This window comes from Bombus terrestris, chromosome 13 (genome assembly GCF_910591885.1).
Source record: "Bombus terrestris chromosome 13, iyBomTerr1.2, whole genome shotgun sequence".
NCBI classification, from domain to species: domain Eukaryota; kingdom Metazoa; phylum Arthropoda; class Insecta; order Hymenoptera; family Apidae; genus Bombus; species Bombus terrestris.
The window spans coordinates 8115467-8138171 of NC_063281.1; the positions used below are offsets into that span (position 1 = coordinate 8115467).

Here is a 22705-nt window from a genome sequence, read left to right on the forward strand (position 1 = left end):
TTTTAAACAAAGATAAGACGGTTATGATTAAGGACATTCAAGCAAAATTTTGTTCGTTTTAAACAGAAAACTACAACTCGATCCAATTTCTAGAATCAGTATGTAATGTCTCGAATTTTCCATCACCATGCAGCCATATTGCATCTTTGCTTCTTTGATACTTTGTACACTCGCGTTTCTTGTTTTCTTTTTTTTTTTCTTTCATATCTCCTAAGTGTATAGCATTATAAATCGTTCGTCGAGAAAATAATCTTAGTAAGTTACACAGGAAGGTAGTAGCGTAGAATGAAGGGGGATGTAGTAAAGAATGAAATGGAAAAAACGGTAAGTTGATATGGATAACAGGTGATTGAATATACACGCACCACACATAGTCCACACGGAAATTATTGATAATAAAAGAAACGAATAAAAAAAATATAAGAAGGAAATGATTAATAAAGCAATGAAAAATTACTTACCAACTGGACGTAGAGTTAGCAATATTCTTGAGCTTCCGAATCTCCTTAGCAGCCCAGTTAGCCAAAGTCTTAGTCTTCTCAGTACGTGATCGTCTAGCCTTAGTTAAGAACTCCGTAAGCGGTTCAGTTTCTACCATCGGCAAGAGTTTTACTCCAAACACGGTGACAAGGTCACCAAGCAAGCCCACAGAAGCTGCAATGTTGCCTTCAGAATGTTCACGGTCCTGTGCTATCGACGTGATGAACTGGATAATAAAGGGCACGTGCGGCTCTACCAGAGCAATTGCCGCATCTGGGCAAGGATTCGATACATCACCGCGCAGTCCTTGTACTATACCAGTATAAGCTTCAAGGACGCCCTCTCGTAATTCGTTCAGATAATCGATCATATCGTAATCGTTTCTATCTACATTTGCTTGAGAAGCCTGAGCCAATGTTTGAAGTACCACGTCCAAATATTTCTTGAATTCAGGACCAATACTGAGAGCGACATCACCGAAAACGGAGAAGATTTGAGGCTTCACGGAACGATTGACCGAATTATTGCCAAGATTTTCCAGCAAGAGGGTCATGATCTCATCGCAATAGGGTAACATTTTGTTTTTTAGAGCGCGACAAATGTCTCCTGTCAGACCAACAGCGGCGCAACAAACTTGATATTCTGCATGATTCTTTAAGCCAAGACAAAGATATGGTTTGAATGCATCCATGTACTTCAAGAAACCTTCTCCAAGGACTTCGACTAGAGTCGAAACAGCCATGAGAGCATCCTCTTGTACACCCTCGGCTTTGCAAGAATTCGAGTTGAACATAGACAATAATGCTGTCATTATTACATCAGAGATGTGCGGAGCATCCTCTGGTGTAACTTTACGTAGCACAGATTGCAAAGTTGCGCATAACAACGATTGCAAATCATTATATTGAGCACGATCCGAATGGCTCTGGATATGTGTCTCCATTTGCAGTACCTGCTGCAATCTCTCCAGAATTACCATCGTCGTCTTCTGCACGGTTAAATAACAATCGCGCGGAGAGTTCTTCACCATGTCCATCAGTGCTTCATAAGCAGCCGATCGTAAGTTAGCTTGAGCTCCATCCGGACGATCCGTCGTTTCCAACAATCTCTGAATGATAAAATCAAAGTACTGAGACATGCAACACGTTTCCGGATTCTGTCCCTCGAGACTTTCTGCAGCCTCGTAACTAGCTTCTGCAAGACCCGTGAACGCCCAACAAACGTTCGCTGCAACGCGAGGTTCTGCCTTCAAACCGTTTATCAAAGCCTCTAACAATGGTTTCAGGTATGTCTCACTAATCGCTGCTTGTGGTATGATCTCACAAATTCGACCAAACGTCCATGCAGCTGTGTCCCTTACCGCGACACTGCTGTCGTACATTAGTTCGATAAGCGTTTGCATTGCTTGCTCTACCAAAGGTTTCAAGGTAGCATGATCAACGCCCCCAAGAATAGAACCAAAAGCCATTAATGCCGCATCCCGATACCTCCAGTCGTGACTTTTAATGTTATCCTTGACAAAAGGAAGAACGAATGGAACAATGGCATCCTCGCAGCAAGAGGATAATAACATTAAACACACTCCAGCAGCTTTTGAGGGATTCCAATCGTCTTCGTCATCAAATTCTTCTTGTTTAGTGAGCTTCTTCATCAAAACAGGTACCAGATACTGCAAAGCGCCCTTTGCATAATGTCTCGATACTTTGACTGGCGGTCTACCACCATCAGTAGCTTCGCCCTCTTCCATGGCTAAATCTACCTCCTCGTCAGATACGTTTGACCAAAACTCAATTCCTTGCAGTGCAACTTCATCGATATCTGACTTCATAGCTTCTAGAGTAATTGGGAAAAGTGCTGGAGCCATGTAGGGCTCCATATATTGATAATACAATGACATAATTTTTACAAGACACTGTAAAGCAGCTACTTTAACTTGGGTGTTTAAGGACTGTGTTGCCTCACATACCACCTCCATAATGAAGTTTCTCTCAGTCTGCGTACATAAGCAAAACGGTTAAACTAGATGTTGTTATTAAAAACCTATATTCTATTCTTGAAATTATACAAACCTCTATCTCAAAATTTCCTTTGGTAAATTCTAACGAATTATAGAGTGCACTCGTAGCTGCAAGGCGAACGTAATGCGAGGTACTCGATCCTTTCATACCATGAATGATAGCAGTGAGAATCTCATTAGACTGAGGTACCAAAACATCGCTCTCTATATCTTGACAAATATAACCGATGGCTTCTAAAGTTGCTTCCTTTAATATCTCTGTGCTGCTTGGATTTACAACATTATTGACTAACAGATGAATGACATTGGTCCATTCACGAACAGGTAATTCAGCAACTGCTACATATGCAACACACTGTGCTGCAGAACCTGGCCTGTTGTTCTCCGTTCCAAGTGCTCCAAAAATCTATTGATAAAGAATAATATCATATGCTTTTACATGGAAATGTATCATCAAATAACTGAAAAAGTTACTTACATTCTTCTTAATATATTCCCTTGTTTCTACAGGAATACCAAGCCAACGCTGTTGATATTGACATTTTAAATCTGGATCTTTAGATGTAAGTTGATTTTTGAGCTGAAGACCTGCTGCCATACGAGCAACTGGGCTTGCAGTGGCATTAACCAGCACGCCGCTGAGTCTTTGCAAAAATTCATGCTAAAAGAAGAACAATGAGTTTTTTATAACTTTTCCAAACTCTTACATATACCTCACAAAAGTTTCTTTAAAAAAAAAAAAACTTACAAGGTTAGTTCTTGCTGCCTGCTCAAGAAAGTTTTGAGCTGCTTCCAACTCATTTTTGTCTGAAATTGCGCATAAATTACTTTTATATTATAAATGTATTATAAATATAGACATAATTAATATCAATTTTTTTATTTATAAAGGTTCCATGAACAAAAGGGATAATGTCCATTTTTATCAAATTTTGAGTTCAACATTTTTCAACATACTTCTGTGGGTGCTCTATCATGGGCCATATCTCATTGGGAATTAAAATTTTCCAAATTTTGCAGTAGTTATTTAAGATGTACAATGAAAAATGAATAATTTACATTTTTTAGAGTTTAGTGTGTTATATATTATTTAAAATTATAAGTGAAAGTTGAAAATAGTGCAGAATAAAATAATGTTTTATTTTAATATATGAGAAAATATGAGAATGTGACATCATATATTGAAAAATAAATTTTTGTTTTCTAAGAAATATTAAAACTTCATATTTGTCCCTTCTTCATGTGGATCAATCATATCATTTCGTTTATGTCAAGCTGGTAAAAAATGTGAAGTAACGATAGAGGTTAGAAAAGCAAGATGCACTCTTCGCCGTGCCAACCGACAACGGGGACGTGCAATACGAGTAACCGTCACATGGGACAATACTTTTTCGGTCGTGAACAAAGCCCCTAGCAACAGCCAAACGGAATACAATGCGACGTATTTTCGTATAAACGACAGATCCCGATTAAACGTTAACATATCGACGCCAAACTATTCCAAATGAATCAAAGGAACCATCAATTAACGTTGGTACTAAGTACTCCATGAATACACCGGAAGGAATATAAAAAGGACGCGCACGCGGTAGGACTTTACTTTTCCGGGCAAGCTTGCCAAAACGATAAGGAGACAAAAACGAAGTATTTATGTCGTTCATAAAATAACAACGATAGCAACATTAAGAGCAATAAAATAACTGAGAAAAATTAATCTTAATTCTAAGATGTCGCCAATAATCTGAAGTACTGATTAATCAAAATGACTTACTCGAGGAGACGGTTCTCTCTAGAACCTGGATAAGCTGTACTGTCGTTGGATCCATTTGCATGATTTCAGCTTTTTTCGTCTATCGATTATCAGAAAACGTAATTTTTTATGCCTCGATAGGAAATGTCTCGTTGTCGCTACCGGCAGACAGCCACATGTAGCCACCACCGAATCAACTAGCTCAACGACGTACCCCCTTCTACCCACTTCCTGCCAGTACTCGATTTCTGCTTCCTTCCACAACGTGCGGCGTAGTAATATCTGCGGCCTTTGATATTCTCGCGCCTAGTACACGCAGACGAACCTTCTGATCATTAACTCGACACAATAATATACCGAATGTATACCTTGTACTTCCGTCAGACCCTTACCGTGAATTTCGTAAACGTTGCAAAGCTACTGTCACGAGCGTCACGTTTCTCCAACAGATCGTCGTGTCTCTTCAAGCACGGACTATTTTCTTTGTGCGCCGTACAAAATTTCCTTCGCGCACGCGCACATAGAAACGTAGGCGCCATCTACGCCATCTGCTAGGACTGTAGCGCATGCGCGCTCGACACAGCCGTTATGCCGGTTAATTTTGAAATCGTGCACTTAAAGTTGTAAATTGTCACAAATTACATTTGTGTTTCTTACACTTTCGAATATTTCCTATCTTATGGTATCTTTATAATCCTAAAATATGACAAAACTATTTTTAAAAGAAGTTTTAGAATATATGTTATCTGAAAGAGCAACAAAGCCTTTTCTGCTACTAATACTGTTTACGACCGGGGACTCACTACGGTCAAGGCGACCATTATCTGTGCACATATAATTAAGCGAGTCGCAATAATCCTAAGAAACGTTCATAAAACGAGAGTTCTTGATTTACCGTTGAGACCCTTAAGTGCCATAAAACATCGATGAGTCAAAAGGTTCTTTGTGATTATTGCTTTATCAGGTAAAAAATGGGAAAACATGAATCAGTCAACATATTTGCACTTGATCTACAACTACAGATCAGTCGACATCTCTAGATTCGATTTACGACTACAGACTAGTCATCATTTCTGCACTGGGTTCACTACTTTAACTCAGCAATATTTCTTTACCGGGTTTACACCCGTCAATCATTCACATACTTAACTTATACCTTACGCATCAGCGTAGCTATCTTCTTTACAAAATTGTTGGAAATATATACTATCTTTGAACTGCTAATCAAACATTATACTCATTAAACTACCTCTATTATCCTAATCGAAATAGGGGATCGATCTGTTCGTGGCGTCGATTATTCTAATCGTAACGGGAATTTACGACTTCCGTTGACGCGCTTCCTCGCGAACGCGTCTCCCCGAGATTGGTCGATAAAACAATCTGTTTCATTGTTTGTGAAACTAGTAAAGAATTACACTGTTGTCGTAGACACGTCGGGATACTGACACGAAAGAAGAAAGGCGCCGGTTATTTTCATAGATTTAATGAAACGATATACAGAATACATTTGCTTTCGTAATGCATCGCAACGCATCGTCCGCGTGCCTTACCATCTATATCACATATCAATTTTTCTTTTATTTATAAAATATAATGGTCGCAATATATGTGTTTTTGTATTCTCACATCATGCCTTTAAATTGCTTTCTCGTTTGCATATCGAAAGTATATATAATATATATATATTTATTTATATTTATATTACTTCATTATATTTATATATTTATAAGTATATATATATAATAATTATATATTATATCATTTTATATTATATTATATTATATATATATATATAATAATTAACCAAGCGAGAGAGAGGGACTGTGTGTATGTGTGACTCGGCACAGAATTACAGCGAATCAGGTAAAACATCTTTAATTAGAATACTTTACAAATTTTTAGTAGAACGATGTTAACGTGTTGCTAAATATCGACGGTCGTAGGGGTGAAAAGGCCGGTGGTCGGGAAACTTCCCTTGCAATTCCTTTTATTGTCGTTGTGAACAAATTGCAAGGAGAACACAAATTGTACTTGATTAAATAATCGGCGAATTATCGATCGATTTCAATAATTCGCACCTCCTTTTCAATTGTACGGCCGTCAATACATATCGATTTTACATATCGACATTATCGATCGACATTATATTATTCTTTACCTCCTTTTTCTTTTTCCTTCTTTTTTATTTCCTTCCCCTTCTGCTTGTTACCACTTCTCGTTCTTTGTTTTTTTTTTTTTTTTTTTTTTTCTTACTTTAATCCTTCCAACGTGCTCGATGACCGACAGAGATTTCGACCAACATATCACGCGGATACATTCAACGTGTGTAAATTTGTTTGTTTGCTTTCGGTGCAACGTCTACCACTTCCGATGTGTACTTTGTATTTGTGCATGTAGTGTATATGGGTGTATCCGCAGATATTCGTACGGCAGAGTACAGATCGATCGTTGTAGAAACGTCCGTACGAAAACGAGAGTTTGCCACGTTTTATTTCTTTTTTTCTATTCTTCTTTTTCGTATGACTTCATAAAACTTGATCCGGGACAGAAAACGATACAACGCACGATAACAAACATGGAAAAGTTCTATCTCATATTTTGGACGGAAAGGGAACGAATTTCGATTTCGAACTCCTTATAAACGCTGTGATTTCCACATGGAAGGTCGGACGTACCACATTGCAACATTCAATTTTATTTTATCAAAGAAAAAGAACGACAAGCTCAATAAAAAAAAAAAATTAAATCATCCGTTGATTGAACATTTATTGTTACATCGAGGGAAGAGGATAAAGTACACCTAATGGAATTGGCCTTTGTTCATTTTACAGCGATGACAATTAATCAGTAACAACAATACTTGAGATGATCTCGTTTTTCATTCGAGATATTTCTACGTTCGAACGATCCGAGATCCCTTGTTCTCCGCTTTAATTTATTTCATTCTTATATCCCTCCTCGCTTTGATTCTTTTTTTTTCGTTTTATATAAGATTTTAAAACTTTTTCTTTATCTCTTTTTCTTGTAACCCTTTCCGCTAAATTGGGAAAGGTGCACGCGCAATTTACATATCGTAGCATCGTAGAAAATAATACAACGCTAATCAGCGTTGAGTCCAGGAAAGATTTGGCGGAATCGTAATCGGAGCACGTCAATCACGAGTTAAATTGTTTCTACTCCAATAGGGGATTAGAAACTGGTCGCGATGCTTCCTTTAATTTTCTTAAGTAATAGGAACAAAAATATTCTTCCCCTCTATTATATGAGCGAGGCAAGAAACTTAAGAACTCTCGAATTCGTTAAGCGCTCGTTAATCACAATTAGCCTAATAGCACCGTTTAATTTGACGAATTCCATCAGCCTCTAAATCTCTTCTGGACTCGATGCGCTCTATACATACACGATGGAAACGTACGGATTTTGTTCTTGTGTCATATAATCCGAAAACGGGGATCAAATATTAATACGTGCTGCTAGAAAGAGAGCATTACGCTTAATTGAAAATTCATTATTACATAGTGGTCGATCGAAGATATGACGAATTAGGTAATAAACGAAACCGTTCGTTTCCACGGCGTTATCCTAATTTTCATTCGAAAAGAGAACTCAAAGTGACGTGTCCCCTTTTCGGATACTTGTACCTTGCTTTCTTGCCGGGCATATGTTGTTCTCGTTTCACCGAACACCTGCGATCGTATCCATCCGCAAACGTTTCCACACACGCGGCCAATGCCAATGAAGCTCGTTTGCACAGAGAAAAGCGTTGTTGTTGTTGACACTCACAACTTAATCGCGAGTGCAGGCTTGAAAATTGAATTACGTCTGCTCGAGCACCGTTTAATGAAGCTCGACGTTAATTACTGCTTTCTCCGTGTACTCTTCCGTAACGAAAGGCCGCTAAACGGAAGCTCTTATATGGCTAGCAATCGATAACTCTTGCACAAGAAATAGTACCGAATAAAAAACGAATCGAGAAATAATATATAAAAGACGAAAGAAAGAGTGGGAAATGATGAAATTCGACTTTTATAAAAAAAACTACGATTGCGCAGAAATCAAAGAAAGTGAATCGAGACGATTCAGCTCGTGGTCGAACTCGAATCCTCTCTGTTTCCTTATAAAGCGTGGAACATTTGCGGATACACACAGCGAGTAGAGAGTAACGTATACACACGTAATTATTTTATACCTATTGTGCACATATATGTATCGTTAACGTGTTTTCCTGCTTCTCGTTAAGTTAGAAGAACCACATGGCGATCGCCACGCGGACCGTGTCTTTCTGAAATTAGGTGTACTAAGATTAATGTTGCGATTTAAACGCTGTATCGGTTGGATCGGTTTACTGGGTTGTACTTTTACGTTGACAAGTAACATACACACAAAAGAGGAAAGTATTGTTGCCGAACAATTAAGATGGCCATTTTCAACGGGCCATGCTGGAAATATTACGCCAACTTAACCATCAACGATTCCTTGATATAGTGATTTTAATCTTCCATGAAATTCATCATGGGTCCCCTACAGCTTCTTTGGATCGTGCGTCAATGCAATCCAGTCTAGGGTTGATTATTTCTTTTACATGCAAAGGAGACGTTTTTTTTATCCTGGTGATATATTGCAGCGGCGAAGAGTGCTTAACGTCGACGATGTTTCTTACGCATTTAGCAAGTTATGGTAACACAAGGTGGTGGTAAGAAGGTAGCGGATGGTAACAGCGGTAGTAGCGACAGTAACGCCATAAAATCGTAACATTAGCGGTAAGTAGTAGTTAAGTAATAGTAATTAATAAGTAGCAAGTAATAGTATAAGTAGTAGTAGCGGCGCGGTATACGTATAAATAGGACTGTCTACGTTAGTTTGATTAAAAATAAATGTCATAACGTAATAGGTAACTTTATGCCGGACCCGTAACGAAGCCACTGTTCATTGCTGATCGGTCGCGATCGAAATGACGCTATGCGCGTATATTCAGTTCCTCTTATGCTCGTCCAGATGGATCGTGCAGCCGATCGGCTACGTTCGGGTCCTGTTTCATTCTTCTTCTCCCTTAGCTGTCTAAAATCACATTAACGCAAGAATAGTGGTAATTATTTTGAGCCGAGCGGATCTCGACCACGTGACTTGGAAGACACTCACACGTTTTCAATGATACTAAATTCCATGCGATCGAGGGTCAGGAGGGGATGACAGAGCACCGATTAGCCTCGGATCGATGAAGCTAGTAAGCCAAAGGACACGAGTTTCGCATGAATACGAGCACAGGGAATCAGGAAACAAGGAAACAAGGATTTTCTACCAATAATTCATTTTAGCATCATCGCGACGTTCGAGTGTGATCACAGTCACGATCTACGTACACCTAAACTATCAACACGGAAGAGCGAAATTCATTTAGAAGTGGGACAAAAGGTAGATGGAGGAATATTAATTACTAACATAATCTGTGATAATCTACTTGTCTCCGCTCTTCCGTCGTTGCTCTGATATGTTGCGAATCGTCAATGCGTTCTCTCTTCTTTCTCCTCGACGAGTAATAAGTACATTTTTGTTTACCAAAAGAAGAGATATTCGTCCCGATTGGGCGGATCGTCGGGGGCAATCGATGCAGCATGAGCAATGAAAGAAACGTAGCGACTTTGTTCGTTGACGTAGCGACTTATACATGTATAAAGTAGGTAGAAAAGTGATAAAAATTCATGTGTATGTGTACGTATAAGATGTGTGTAACGAGTACTGTATACTTTTCCTTTCTTTTTTTTTTTTCTTTTTTTCGTTTCATTTGTGCATGTTTGCGAGAAATAGCGTAGCATTTAGAATTATCAATTGATAAAACACTCCGTGATTAATCTTCCGGATGCCACTGCTCTTTTCGTCACCTATAAACGCATAGTAAAACGCTAGATCCTCTTACGAAAGGGGAAATCTACCGTTTGTTTCACTGTCATTTCTCCGTGGGCCCCGATAATCCGCCAAGAAACCGAGTTCACCTTCGTTACATGGTTCTCGATACTTTCGATAGCAAGAATAGTTGTTACATCGTACAGTGTTAAAATAGTTATAGCAGTAATAATAGTAGTAACAATAGTAACAGTTGTCAGGTCGAGCACTCGCGTCTGCCCGCTGACACATCACGAAGACATGCGCCCCGCTCATCCACCCGTCTCTCATCCATACACGCACAGGGAACTTTGTCTTAAATTTAGCGACAAACCACGTCTTCCGGCTCGTCCATTCGCGCGTGCATTCACTCCAATGTACACTTGCACGATACTCGATCGCATGCACGCATCTATTCGCTAAAACATCTAAACGACGAGTCAGCCTCGAGACAAACAGTCTCGACAGTATTCATCGAGCTGACTGCCGTGGTATACGACGATTCATGCGTCAACACTCGTGTGAAAACCATGTGAGGGTACACGCAAGAAGATAGTAAAACCTACGTATACGTATAAGAACTAAGGAAACTTAATCGAGTAGGTACGCAACCGCACAAGATCTCAAGAGTAAATTGTTCTACGCGAAGATAAAGCCTTAGGCTTGGCTCGAGAAGGTGATTAGAACGGTAGACTACCGACAAACATCGTCTCGATCATTGGTGGCGCCGGGACCAGATCTTCCAGTTTCAGGTAAAAGATACGCTGGAGCCCTTGCACTGACAGACTCCTCAGTTCCGGTAGTTTACCTAACAAACGGGATAGATAGTGCGCTTTCCTCTGCGCCTCGGCGTTATAGGTGACATGATCGCGAAGGGACGAGATTATTTTCGACTGCAGCTGCTCCATGCGATGAGGTTCCTTCAGGCCGTACCTTGCTGTAATTTTAAGCAGAGAAACATACGCGTTTTTTATCAATCGATCCAATTTCAATCACTCGATGGACATAGGGATGAACCGGTTTGTAACGAAAATTGCTAGATTTCCAGATTCGCTAGACAATTTAAACGGGAAGGGAAGCCGATGTTGCGTGCAATCGTAATTCTACGACGTCGCTGAATTGGCCGAAAAGGAGCACGCACATGCAACTCGCGAGGAAAATCGCGTCGACGTATCGCGTGCAATAGACACGAACGATGGCGGTTTCTTTTCGTCGTCGCATCAATAACTAACAGGTTGATCGATAAATAATTTATCTACCAGACGATCGCGCCTAATGGAGAGTCGTCAAATAGACGAGAGAGGAATCGAGGGTAAATCAGAATAGAAAAGCAACGTTCATACTTATGATATTCTTTCGAATAAAAAAAAAAAACAAGAACTTCGATGAAACTTACCAGTAACGAGGGTGAGAGCACACAGACAGGCGAAAGCACTAGTGTCTACGTCGAGAATATGAAGAGCTTTGCTGAACTCGAGGATACTGTGGAGCCAATCGCCAAAGCTACGTTGACATTGTTCCAATGCCAAAACCACACCGTTGCAAAATGTCAGCTTGGTGTCTTCTGGTTTTGTACGGTACGCCAACCGAAGAACAAAGAGTTCCAGACTGGCTGACTGGAAAAGTAACTCCTACGAAGGGGAGCAATAACGAAAACTCGTGTTAGACAACCAAATTATGCTTATAATACGTACAGTCGATGAAAATGATATAACGAGATCGTAAATTAAAAAGTTAAACGGCGATACCGATTGATCTAGCCGTACTCAGGACCGTACGTCACTGGTAACCAAGATTGACAGAGAATTCTTCATCGCTGATTTATCTACTTGAAAGAAAGAACTAGTTCTGAGTTGACGTCGTAGGGGCCTGAACAAGGCTCGAACTTCTTATTAATCCTAAAATTTACATTTACATGTTTCGGTCTTTAAACATGTAAACTTTAACGCCTGATCTCGCTATATCGTTTCCATCGATATGTATGCAAGGTATACGTGAATCGTGGAAGGCGAGTTACAAATTGTTAAAAAAGCAACTTTGTTACGAGAGAATGTTATTTTCATCGGTGGCTCGAGGCTAGCAACTAGATAACCGACCAATCAGACCGTCGATTAGACATGTCGTAGGCTCGTCAGGATTGACCTTTTAGAAAATGTACAAGCTATCGATTTCTTTAATGAAAGCTTCCCTTACAGATATTGCTCGTCGATACGTAATAAACAATATATCGCGACTCGCATATGGTTGCACGAGCATATCATCCAAGGCTGACGAAAAGATTAATAAGAATTATTAATGAGAATATTTACATTACCTGATCTTCCCGTACTAAATCCGTGAAACCAGGAATCTTATCGGCAAAAGTTCGAATCACGTCGATGGACGTAGTGAGAAGATTGTAAAATTGCTGAGTCTTTTCGGCCTCTGTGATAGGCGGATCGCCAGGACTCGATTGTCGATACTGCGAATAGTCTAATGTCGCTTGATCGGGTGTCGTGTCCAAATGTGCACGAACCAGAGCTGTAATCAAGGAAACTGGAGAACTCGGTGGCGATTCTTGTGGCGATTTTGGCTTCGATGGTAGTCTACCTCGACGACCCCTCAAGGAATCCGTCCTTACAACCTATTAAACGAATAACTTTCGTTATATCCGAATTCTCAATATTCTTCCGAAAAATAATGTTTTCAAGGTATGCCAATATTTTTTATTTTGTTATCTTGTTTTAATAATTTTATAATTAGTATTTGTATATCTTTCATGGTGAGTAATTTGTTTTTAAGAATTGGTAAATGAATTCGAATGTTACCACTTACCTCTTTCACCATACCGACCATCAAGCATTTCTGGAAGCGACAAAATTGGCAACGATTCCGTCGGCGTTTGTCAACGGGGCAAGCTTTCTCTGCTAAACACACGTATTTTGAGCCTTTCTGCACGGTCCTCTTGAAGAACCCTTTGCAGCCCTCACAGGTACGCACACCATAGTGTTGACACGCTGCCGTGTCACCACAAACAGCGCACAATTGACTGGGACTTGGCGGTGCTCGTTCGTTGCTGGTTGTGCTTCCAGGTGATGGAGAACTCACAGAATTTCCAGTGCCCCCGCTTCCGCCGCGTGCTTTCGGGGATTCTGTACTGCTACTGCTGTCAATGAAAGACACGTTTCTTTAAAATCTCAGAACTCCAAAAGATTACATAAAGTTCCTTTTTCTTCGAACGAACAAAGTCGAGAAGGAAATTCATCTCGGATAGACGCGTTAGTCTTCCCGGATAAATGCCATATTTTAATGTTAAAAAAGAAAACGAAATTGTATAGTCGTTTATTCGATAACTGATTCATTACAAATGGTTCAAGAGCTTATATAAAATTGTTAAAAAAAAAAGCATATCTAACAACTACACTGCTCCAAATAATTAAAAAACTTCTTTTTATGTTATATCCATTCCCAGCATCTTATGTTAAAGTTTACATTTACGGCAGTATCACACGAACAACATGTCAATTTGTACGAACTCTATAAAACTTCTTCACTTGATTAACAATAGATCCACTCATAATAGAGATTCTCTAATTGTTTTCAACAGTACACATTAGCATTGAAATCAATATTCCCCCGTATAATGAAAGTCGGCTACGATTCATTACCTCGCAGACTCTGACCTCTGCGTGGGTAGAGACGCCCTCCGTGGACGAGGCGTCCCTACGACGACATTGTCGACGGTAGGGTAATTGTCCGTTGGTGCAACCGGTGTGGCACCGCCAGTTATGGTCGGTGATGGACCATACACCATGGGTACACTGACCGCTGCACCATATGGCGAGTCCTGTCGATGATTCGATGGGGGAGGAACAGCGGTGGTCGGAGTTGGGGCCGTTTCTGTCGCGAAATAACCTTGGTGATTATGATGATGTTGTTGTTGCGGAGGAAGTGCTGACTGTTGTTGTTGATGGTGATGATGAAGATGTTGTTGTCTGTGGTCGTGGTAGGGCAATGTGGGCGAAAATTCGGTGGGATAATGTCCGGTGGCGCATGGATACACCGAGTTATCGTAACATTCTGCTTCGTCCATCTTGATGCCGAGAACCTGCAGTTCCTGTCTGGTGTACCGTTGAGCCGTGTAGGTTTCTTGGAAACTTGGCAGGGGTGTAGAACTGCTGCTCAGACAGATCAGAATTAAATGTCAGTGGACCGGTCGACTCGTCCGAACGAAATGCCAGCTACGATCTTTCTTCATGCTACCGATGATGATCGTTAAATCACACAATGAAACGTGCAATCGCGTAGAACAAGCTGATTCGTAGAATCGTAAAAGTAATGACAGAATGCCAACTATGATTTATCTTTTACCTATCGGTCAAATCTAAGATTCTATCTGTGAAAGGTGAAATGCAGATTGAAAGCAACGAGCGGTACCTAAGGGAGTCTGGTTGCACGTCCTCGGGAAGAGGAGCTGCTGATGGAGGCGGTTGTGGTGCTTGTTGATGGTGTACCGTTTGTTGCGCTTGGGCAGACTCGTCAGCCGTGGGTACTCCTTGCGGATTACCCAGCTGCAGTTCTGGAAATGGATCCAGCTCCTCCGGTAGACTTCCTGCATCCGCTGGATCCGTGTACGAGGCACTCAGTAAATCCGCCAGAGTGCTACATCCGAAAGGACTCTAGAAAAAACGCATTGAACCTCGGTTAGATCATTTTCAATCGCGAACTGAGATTTCATTCAACTTTTGTAAAATCGACAACTATTCAACTATTTAAAGTTTTCAAAGCTGCACCAAACTCGAACAAGATCTTTTTTACGTTTGGTAAAAAGATTTGATAATATTTTAATATTGTTTCGGTGGATAAAGAACATCAAACAACGGTTAATTGGACCACGAAATATCTGTCGATCCTTGATAATTCAATTCCGTGGTACTGGTACACTTTTTCTATTGTTTCTACAATGTCGGACAACGTCGGAAGAGCCGTGCGAGCGGCAAATCGAAGTACTCGACTGCAAGGCGGTAACATTGTTCGACCACAATTGCGAGCCGTGTCGAGACATCGATGTACAGTTGAGGTGCGCAGTGAGGATGTCGGAGAAGAGCGAAGTGGGCTCTCGTATCGCGTGTTGTCTGTAACTCAAACAGTCACGCGGAGATTCCTACGTTTAATCGAATCGGACGAATCTCTTCTTTCTAATTCAAATTCGCCATAACCGTATAAAATCCGTACTTGATCCACGTGACTCTAATAATCCATGTCCAATACTATCTTGTCCGTTACGAACACCGATGTCTCGATTTATAATCTCTTTCCCTATATTATTATAAACGATCTTTAATACGAATATTACTATAAATATCGGCTGACATTTTACTTAAAGATATTAAGGTCGACTGTCGCGTCGATACCGCATAAATAAAAATATCAGCGTGAAACATATAATAATTAAAGCAACGTTTATTTCTCCAAGAAGGGAAATGAAAATCGAGTCGAAGACAACATGGACGCAACAAGGACGCGGACGAACGTCTGGCCAGGTAACTATTGGAGGATATCAGTACGATGGAGGTAGGATGGGGTGTGGATATTCAATTTGCCGGGTTGGTTCCGCTTCTGAGCTGACATTTCGTTCATCGCTCCCTCGAGAGCCGACGATCGAATTGTCAGCCTACCATAACCCTGGCTACGGCCTTCTAAACGGCCTCTCGAAGCCGTTCAACCCCCCATTCTTCCTTGCGAAACTTCCTACGAGCAATTACGACACCATGAAAGCGTGGCTGCGTGTAACTTCTCTACGTAGGATTACCAATTTCGTGGTACAGCTAGACCAAGTGTTGTCAGCCGTTTAATTACGCGTGACGATCCCGCGGACAGACGTTTCCAACGAAAAGACTTTCCAAGACGGAAAATGAACATAAGAGAAGGGATAGAAACAGGTAGGACGACACTGGAGATCCGGGTACGTGGGCAGGAATGCAGATGGTGCACGATAAGCGAATGCAGATGACGATCAAGAACGCCGGAACGTAGGAGGGCAGATCTTGTTGCGGGTCGAGCTACACTCGCGGAGTTCGAAGACCACGGGACAGATAAGATAGTGAAATAGTGAAAGTTCCGCGAGCCCAAGCGACCCACTAAATACGGGATTCGATAATTACCAGCTGGTTCCGCCAGACGACGTTCACGTAAATTCCGATCGCGTTAAGAAACATGTTTTCACGTATAACTATGGAGGGCTGTTATTAGCAATTTTGTTGCCAATTAAGAACGACAGAGTCTAATTTTAAATCCGAATGCACGAAATAGTACTAAAGAAAATTAAAGAGAAGGGGTCACTGACCGCGGGAAAACTTCCAAAAAAGCAAATGCTACGAAAAACGTGAAATAGAGTAGCATTCTAAAGAGCGACGCGAGATTTGGAAATATAAGAAAAGAAGATGGATCATCGATCGTAATATAACGTTGAGAGTAATGTCGCGCAAAAAAGGGTGCGCGAAGCGCATCAGAGTGAATTCTTGCTGACCTGATTATAATCAATAATAAAGAATAAAGGGGAAAGGGTTTGAAGGGCGAACCTGGACATTACATTACCTGCGTCTGTAGGAGAAGCATGCTTGATGCTACCGTGAACGCGGTGGTTGTCGTGGTTGTAGAAGATTGATTCGTGCAGGCGAGAACTGGAACAGTAGTTGTTGTCTGCCGTTGATGCCGCTGGCGATGTGGCTGTTGCTGTTGCTCTACGTCGTTCCGTGTAATAGCCACCGCACGCTGACTACCGTTGCTGTTATCGCTGTCACCGTTCGGCGAATGCAGTTGCCCTGCAACAGAACGCAACACATCCTGAAGCTACTGCTAGCAGCGAGATCGCTTTAAATTCCTTCGACTTAATGCACCGATCTTAAACATTATGCATCTTATAAAACCAATTACAGAGGCGGCTAAGCAATCTACGACAGTTCGACTAACGCATCTCTCTACATTTTTTCCTTTCTGTAATAAAAAGTGGCTCGCATATAACGTCTATCGAGGACATTGTTCCAGAATATGATGAAAAGTTCTTTGGTCCAAAGCCAACGCGTTTATTGTTTCATGATGAAACAAAGAGGGATGAGAAACTAAACTTTCTGACACGTATTCCCCGCGATGACGCGTTGAATGTACGCGCCGGACTATTTCTATCCTACAAAAGTACCATGATCTTTTCTTTCTTTTGTGTCCAGACGTGACGCGAATCGAGAATTTAGTTAACAACTGCGTACGTACAATATCTACGATATTGAGAGTGACCGGCGTCCATGGTGATCATCTCTGCGACCAATTTAAAATCGAGAGGCCTCGAACTCGAACGAATTTGGTTCCGTGAGAGACGAACGCGTTTGCACAGATCGATTCTTAGAAGTACAAGTAAATTTCGACCACCAGGCCAAGGATGGCCTGGCAGCCAGTGGAATTCGGAAACAACTTTCACTGGTTCCCGTTTTTCTTGTTTGACGCTACTCGTTTTAACCGGTTGTTATCACTATCTGGTACTGACTTATTAGTCGTCGAATTCTCGTCGTCGACTGAGGTCCTCGACGCCGAGGTTTCGTCCTATATAGGGTAGCTCCGACACCCCAGGGAGACATGAAATCATTGGCATTTAAAATACTACCGTCCTATGCAGACAGCCACCATACCCCCTGCTCGATTATTATTACGCGATATTATCCCTAACGCCCGAGGGATGACTATACCTCGTCCCGTCAACGAAGAGATCGCTCGCCTTTTATCTTTAGAATCTATGCATGAAACGAACCTTAAAAGAACGTAGGAATATAAGAAAAATTGTCAGTACCTGCCATCACGTTTCCATCATTTTCATTATCACCATAGTTATTACATTTTTTCTTTTTTTTTTTTTTTTTTTAATAAATATCGCCTCACTCGATTCTTAGTATAATATTACCACACTTTGTTCGCTACAATTCTCTTACAAAGGCTAGAAATTGATACGTTTCGATTAATTGATACGTTATGTAAAGAAGAACGAATAGAAAGTGACATTAACAAGTGATGAGTTAAACAGATGCGTTCTGCTCTTTTGAGTGCTCCATCCTTTCGACTCGTCGAAGGATCAGGGAAGATGCGAACGAGAGATAGTCACGGTCACCTAGACCGGCGATTCGATTGAATTTCGCAATGGGGATCGTGAGAGGACCACCCAGTGGTTTTTCACGTCGTGAAACATGGCATAGCCGAGTCGTAAACGATTCCACCGTGGCGGAGATTAATCGTAGAGGGGTGTAGAGGGTGCGACGTGATTCGATACGATAGCGACACCGGTTATGGCGAATTAAAAGGGACTGCACACAAGCCTTGCTCGATAAGTATCGATGCAAACGCGGCTGGAATCGGATCTATACGGCCATAAATCTCAACGCAGTCAGATCGATCGGGCTAGAAGTCTGTCATTACCTAACGAAAAGTCATAAATGTTGCCTGTATAGCCCACTCTCTTTCTCTCACCCGTACCTTTAACCTTTTCCTTTCCTCTCTCGTTGTAACCCGTGCAAGGTGGTTGCTCCGCCAATTAAGATAGCTCGATCCAAAACAATGAGCCCTATCAGACAGCGAGGATCAGCGAGACCGCGAAGGAGAGGCGCGAGTGGAACCGATCCCACCTACGGGAGCGCATACTAGAGAAAACAGGCTGCACCTGAGCCGGTGTGCACGTGCACGGAAGGACTCGATTAACTTCTACAACGCTAGCACCGACAGCATCGTAGGCAGGGTAAAGGCAGAGGTAGCCAGGGTAGGGTAGCGAACGGACGAGCAAGAGTAGGGTTAGCCGAACAGCGTGTGCCAAGTGGATTACACCGGTATACACGGCCCTCCCACGAACCACGCCTCTCCACGTGCCACCACGTGCAGCCACGCCGCGCACAGCCACTTGCTCCGTTTCTCAACAATTTGCTCTCATGAATTAACCACTCGTTCCTTCCAGTCTCCTGTATCTGCTCTTCCTTTCGCTTCCTTCTTCTCCACTCTCGATCGTCTCGCGTGTACCGTATCCAACGAAGATTAGAAGGATCGGATGAATGTCGAACGAAGAGCTTTGAGTAATTTTCTATGTGAATACATAAGGCTGCTTTGACAAATAAGATGACATTACGCAGGACTATTAAACGCTGTTTGTGTGTCGCTAGATATAGATGAAGAGAAAAATATGCACTGTCGTAGATCAGCGTGTTAATAGACAGATTCCGCAGTTGTGTAATTGAACTGAGGAATTCTGGACATTCAGGAATTGCGAAAGACTTCTGTGTATAGTTTATAAGAGTCGTTGAGTGATACATATCCCGGGAAGACAGGCGTGAAAATTTTGTGCTGTTTTTCATAACGAAACGACCCACTTTCCGCTTGAGACAAGAGTCATCACTGACGTCACTGTTACTTGGTAGCATCGGACGAGTATACAGCCACAATTAGGCATGAAATTCCTATAAGTTACGGGCTAATTGCAACGATTGTCCAGTCACGTGTTTTCATTTCATGGCTTACCAAGATAATTGATATCCTTCATGAATAATTCATTCTGGCAGCGAGTTTCTTTCTAACGTGTCGTTTATGAGAAAACCCGTAGCTACGAGGAGAAATAGAGAGAGAGAGAGAGATGGAGATAAAGAGAAAGAAGGACGCTATTAATAGACGCATCGGAGGACTTTTCTTCGTTACAACGTTACCTTCGAACCTCGAGAATTATATTGCCGATCAATCGACGCGTCTCGTATGCAGGCACACCTAACGACGTTAGCAACCGGTGGTGGGTGAGCGTGCGTGCACGAGAGAAAGTAGGACCTGATCATGTCTTGCAGCCGTACGCGACATATAATCGCGTACCGAGATATCTTCGATTTAAAGCTCGCATCGGTTCGCCCACACGAGCCGAGCGTCTCTCCAGTTGGACGATCATAATTAACCCTTTCACTACTAAGTAGGGACGGTCGTGTGCCAGCCTTTCGTTTGCCTTTTTCCTTTTAGCAGCCGTGCTCATCGCATTTTACTTCTCTGGAAGCTGGTATTACTTTTCCAATTTCTCTTATTTTCACGCCTGATTTTCGCATTCAGAGATTTTAGCGGAGAGATTGTTTTCAAAGTCGGTACTGCGAAGTCTATACAATAATGGCAAAGTTCTATACGATACATTCGGTTTTTATTAGATTTCTAGCACGTGGCTCTTAGGATGTTTTAAGTTTTTAAAGAACTTCGTTGTTTATTGCGTGCATCTTTTTTAGGACGTTGATTTTCATTTGCTATGTTGCTCTGGTTACTTGTATTTCTCTTAATATCTTGTATTGTTATTTTTTTTTTATTAAAGATTCTTGCTTTTGCGTTCTGACGCTTTGTTTTCATTGCTGAGATTCTTTCCTCAATTGTTCTTATATTTTTATCGCCGAAACTCCTTTTTTGCGTACCTTCTTTTAAGCTGAAATTCCTGTTCTGATGTCCTTGTTACTGGGAATCCCAATTTCATCACCTTGGAACGTACTTCGAGAAATTATTGCCGAAGGGAAAGAAGCTGTCATTCCATTCGGAATATAGACTGTGAATGAACTAGTAACCATTGATTCACTATAAAGTGGATAATATCCAGAGTGAGTACTCGGTTAGATGTAGACAATCTTCATATCTTGTTCGGTCAGTTCTTGTATATACACAAAAATTGAAAATATGGGAATGGCACTAAGAATCCTCATACATATTTTTGCTCCATTAATCTACGATAGATACTGTACATCGCAGATTCAGATGCAGAAAGGAATCACCAAACGTGTTCATAGCAATTAGGATAATTATAAGGGAAAATTATGATTTTAGGATAAGTAACCATTGGGTGACCCTATGAGACGACTGTATGATGGATATCATCCATATCTGGTAATTGGTCAAGAGGTTTGCTTGCTACAGTAGTAAACAGTAGCTACGGGGATTTTGGAAATTGCAGAAAAGTCAGGCTCAGAAATTGAATTTCTCATTCTCCGTGAAAAATTTATGATAGTCACTTTTTACAAAATTTAACAAACAGCAAACAGGCTAGTTACCAGCTCTTTAGTATTATCGCACTCGACTCGATTATTTTTTAATAAAGTACATATGCATGTACACGTATCATATTGATTTTAAATCTTGACCCACTTACCTAATGTGCACTAATCATTGCAGATGCTGCATCATCTGATCTCCCTACCATTAGGAGGCGAACTTTAATAGCTATGTACCACTGATTATACTATTAATTTTTCTTAGTCAGTCGTATCCTGAAGGCATCGCGAAACTTATTTAACACTTTCACTATTAAATTGAAATAATTTTCTTTTTTCTTTTTCTTGCTCTCATAGATGAAATTTTGTTCTAATTTTTCCGTAATCCAAATCGAACGACTATTCGAATATCGAGAAATATTTATTTCCGTGTGTCGTGTAATATATGTACGAGTTAATTTCGAATATTTTTTAATACAGAATATTTCCTTCTGTGTTGATTTAGCATGGTTTCGTGTCATATATCTCTTCACAGCGTGGAAAGTCGAATGAATCACAGGATCGTCGAATCGGACGTAAGATAATTTGAAAGTTTCCATGCTACGTGTACTCTAAAACTGGTCCAGCGTATGCACTCGGTGCAGCTTTCTCTTTCGCTGAATTTAGTGAAAGATTGATGACATCGCAATTAGGATTACAACAATCTCTCCGGGAATCCTGAGTCACCCTCGTGTCGCGATCACGTTCCATCCGAAGCCTGATACGTGCTTATCATCATTCTCGACAGTTCATTAGCAGTCCATTCACCGAGACCGAATTATCACCGGCTTCGTAATTCGCCGAGCACGGTAACCTTCGCGTAACGAAAAAAAAAAAAAAAAAAGAAACGTATCAAAGAAAAAGATTCGTAACCATCCAACATGCTAATCACTCTATCAAACAATCATTTCGCTGGATGTATTCCTCGAGGATTTATCTTTCCTATTCGACAAAGATTTCACTGCAATTTCACAGAAAACACACAGCCTGTATCTTTTATTGCTATCATAAACATTTCCACATAGAAAGATACTGCCCGAACCAATAGGCCGCTATCTGCTACGTTCGACAGTACGTTTGGTTTCCTACGTTTACAAACGCAATCCTTCGATCGACAACCTCGAAGAAGGAGCAAAATGCAACGCTTACGGAGAGGAGAGAAGAAACACGGATCGAATCACGGATCCGTGAAAGCAGGACCAGGAAAGCCAAGCTGAAACAAATTGTCCAGATACCCTGGAAAGATTAGATACGTTCTCGGTGGATTGACCTCTCCCGATAAAAGGCTGCTCGATAGCTAGCGCGGCCAATAAGAATACAAAGGCCGTTTCAAACGCTCGCGAGCTAGTCGCGGCTCGCGTGGTCCGGGTTAGAGTGCGGCTTACGGTGTCGAACGAGGTGAAAGAAGAGCTTCGACGTCGAGCTACGCGAGGGAGGAGAGAGAGAAGGAGGATACGGAGAGTCGCTTGCGACACGCAGGCTCGAGCAGCCAGGCTGATAGGTAGGTAGGTAGGTATATCGCCCCCTGAC

General features: G+C 41.3%; 1 protein-coding gene across 7 annotated transcripts in view; it reads right to left on the reverse strand.

Annotated features, from left to right (window-relative positions):
- Positions 1-22705, reverse strand: part of LOC100642535 (probable nuclear hormone receptor HR38) — a 56439-nt gene that overhangs the window by 9005 nt on the left and 24729 nt on the right. For 3 of the 7 annotated variants that reach the window (XM_012315322.3, XM_003400042.4, XM_012315323.3), the window contains exons 2-9: positions 16707-16933; positions 14547-14788; positions 13778-14287; positions 12945-13275; positions 12445-12753; positions 11527-11761; positions 4640-11067; positions 4269-4553 (exon numbers count right to left, since the gene is read on the reverse strand). In XM_012315322.3, the coding sequence (XP_012170712.1) occupies positions 10811-11067; positions 11527-11761; positions 12445-12753; positions 12945-13275; positions 13778-14287; positions 14547-14788; positions 16707-16933 (2111 nt within the window). In that variant the 3' untranslated portion in view covers positions 4269-4553; positions 4640-10810. Of the gene's footprint in view, positions 1-457; positions 2474-2549; positions 2904-2975; positions 3159-3245; positions 3305-4268; positions 4554-4639; positions 11068-11526; positions 11762-12444; positions 12754-12944; positions 13276-13777; positions 14288-14546; positions 14789-16706; positions 16934-22705 lie in introns of those variants that run through there. The other 4 variants (XM_020866212.2, XM_003400043.4, XM_012315321.3 and 1 more) reach the window with 3 other exon arrangements.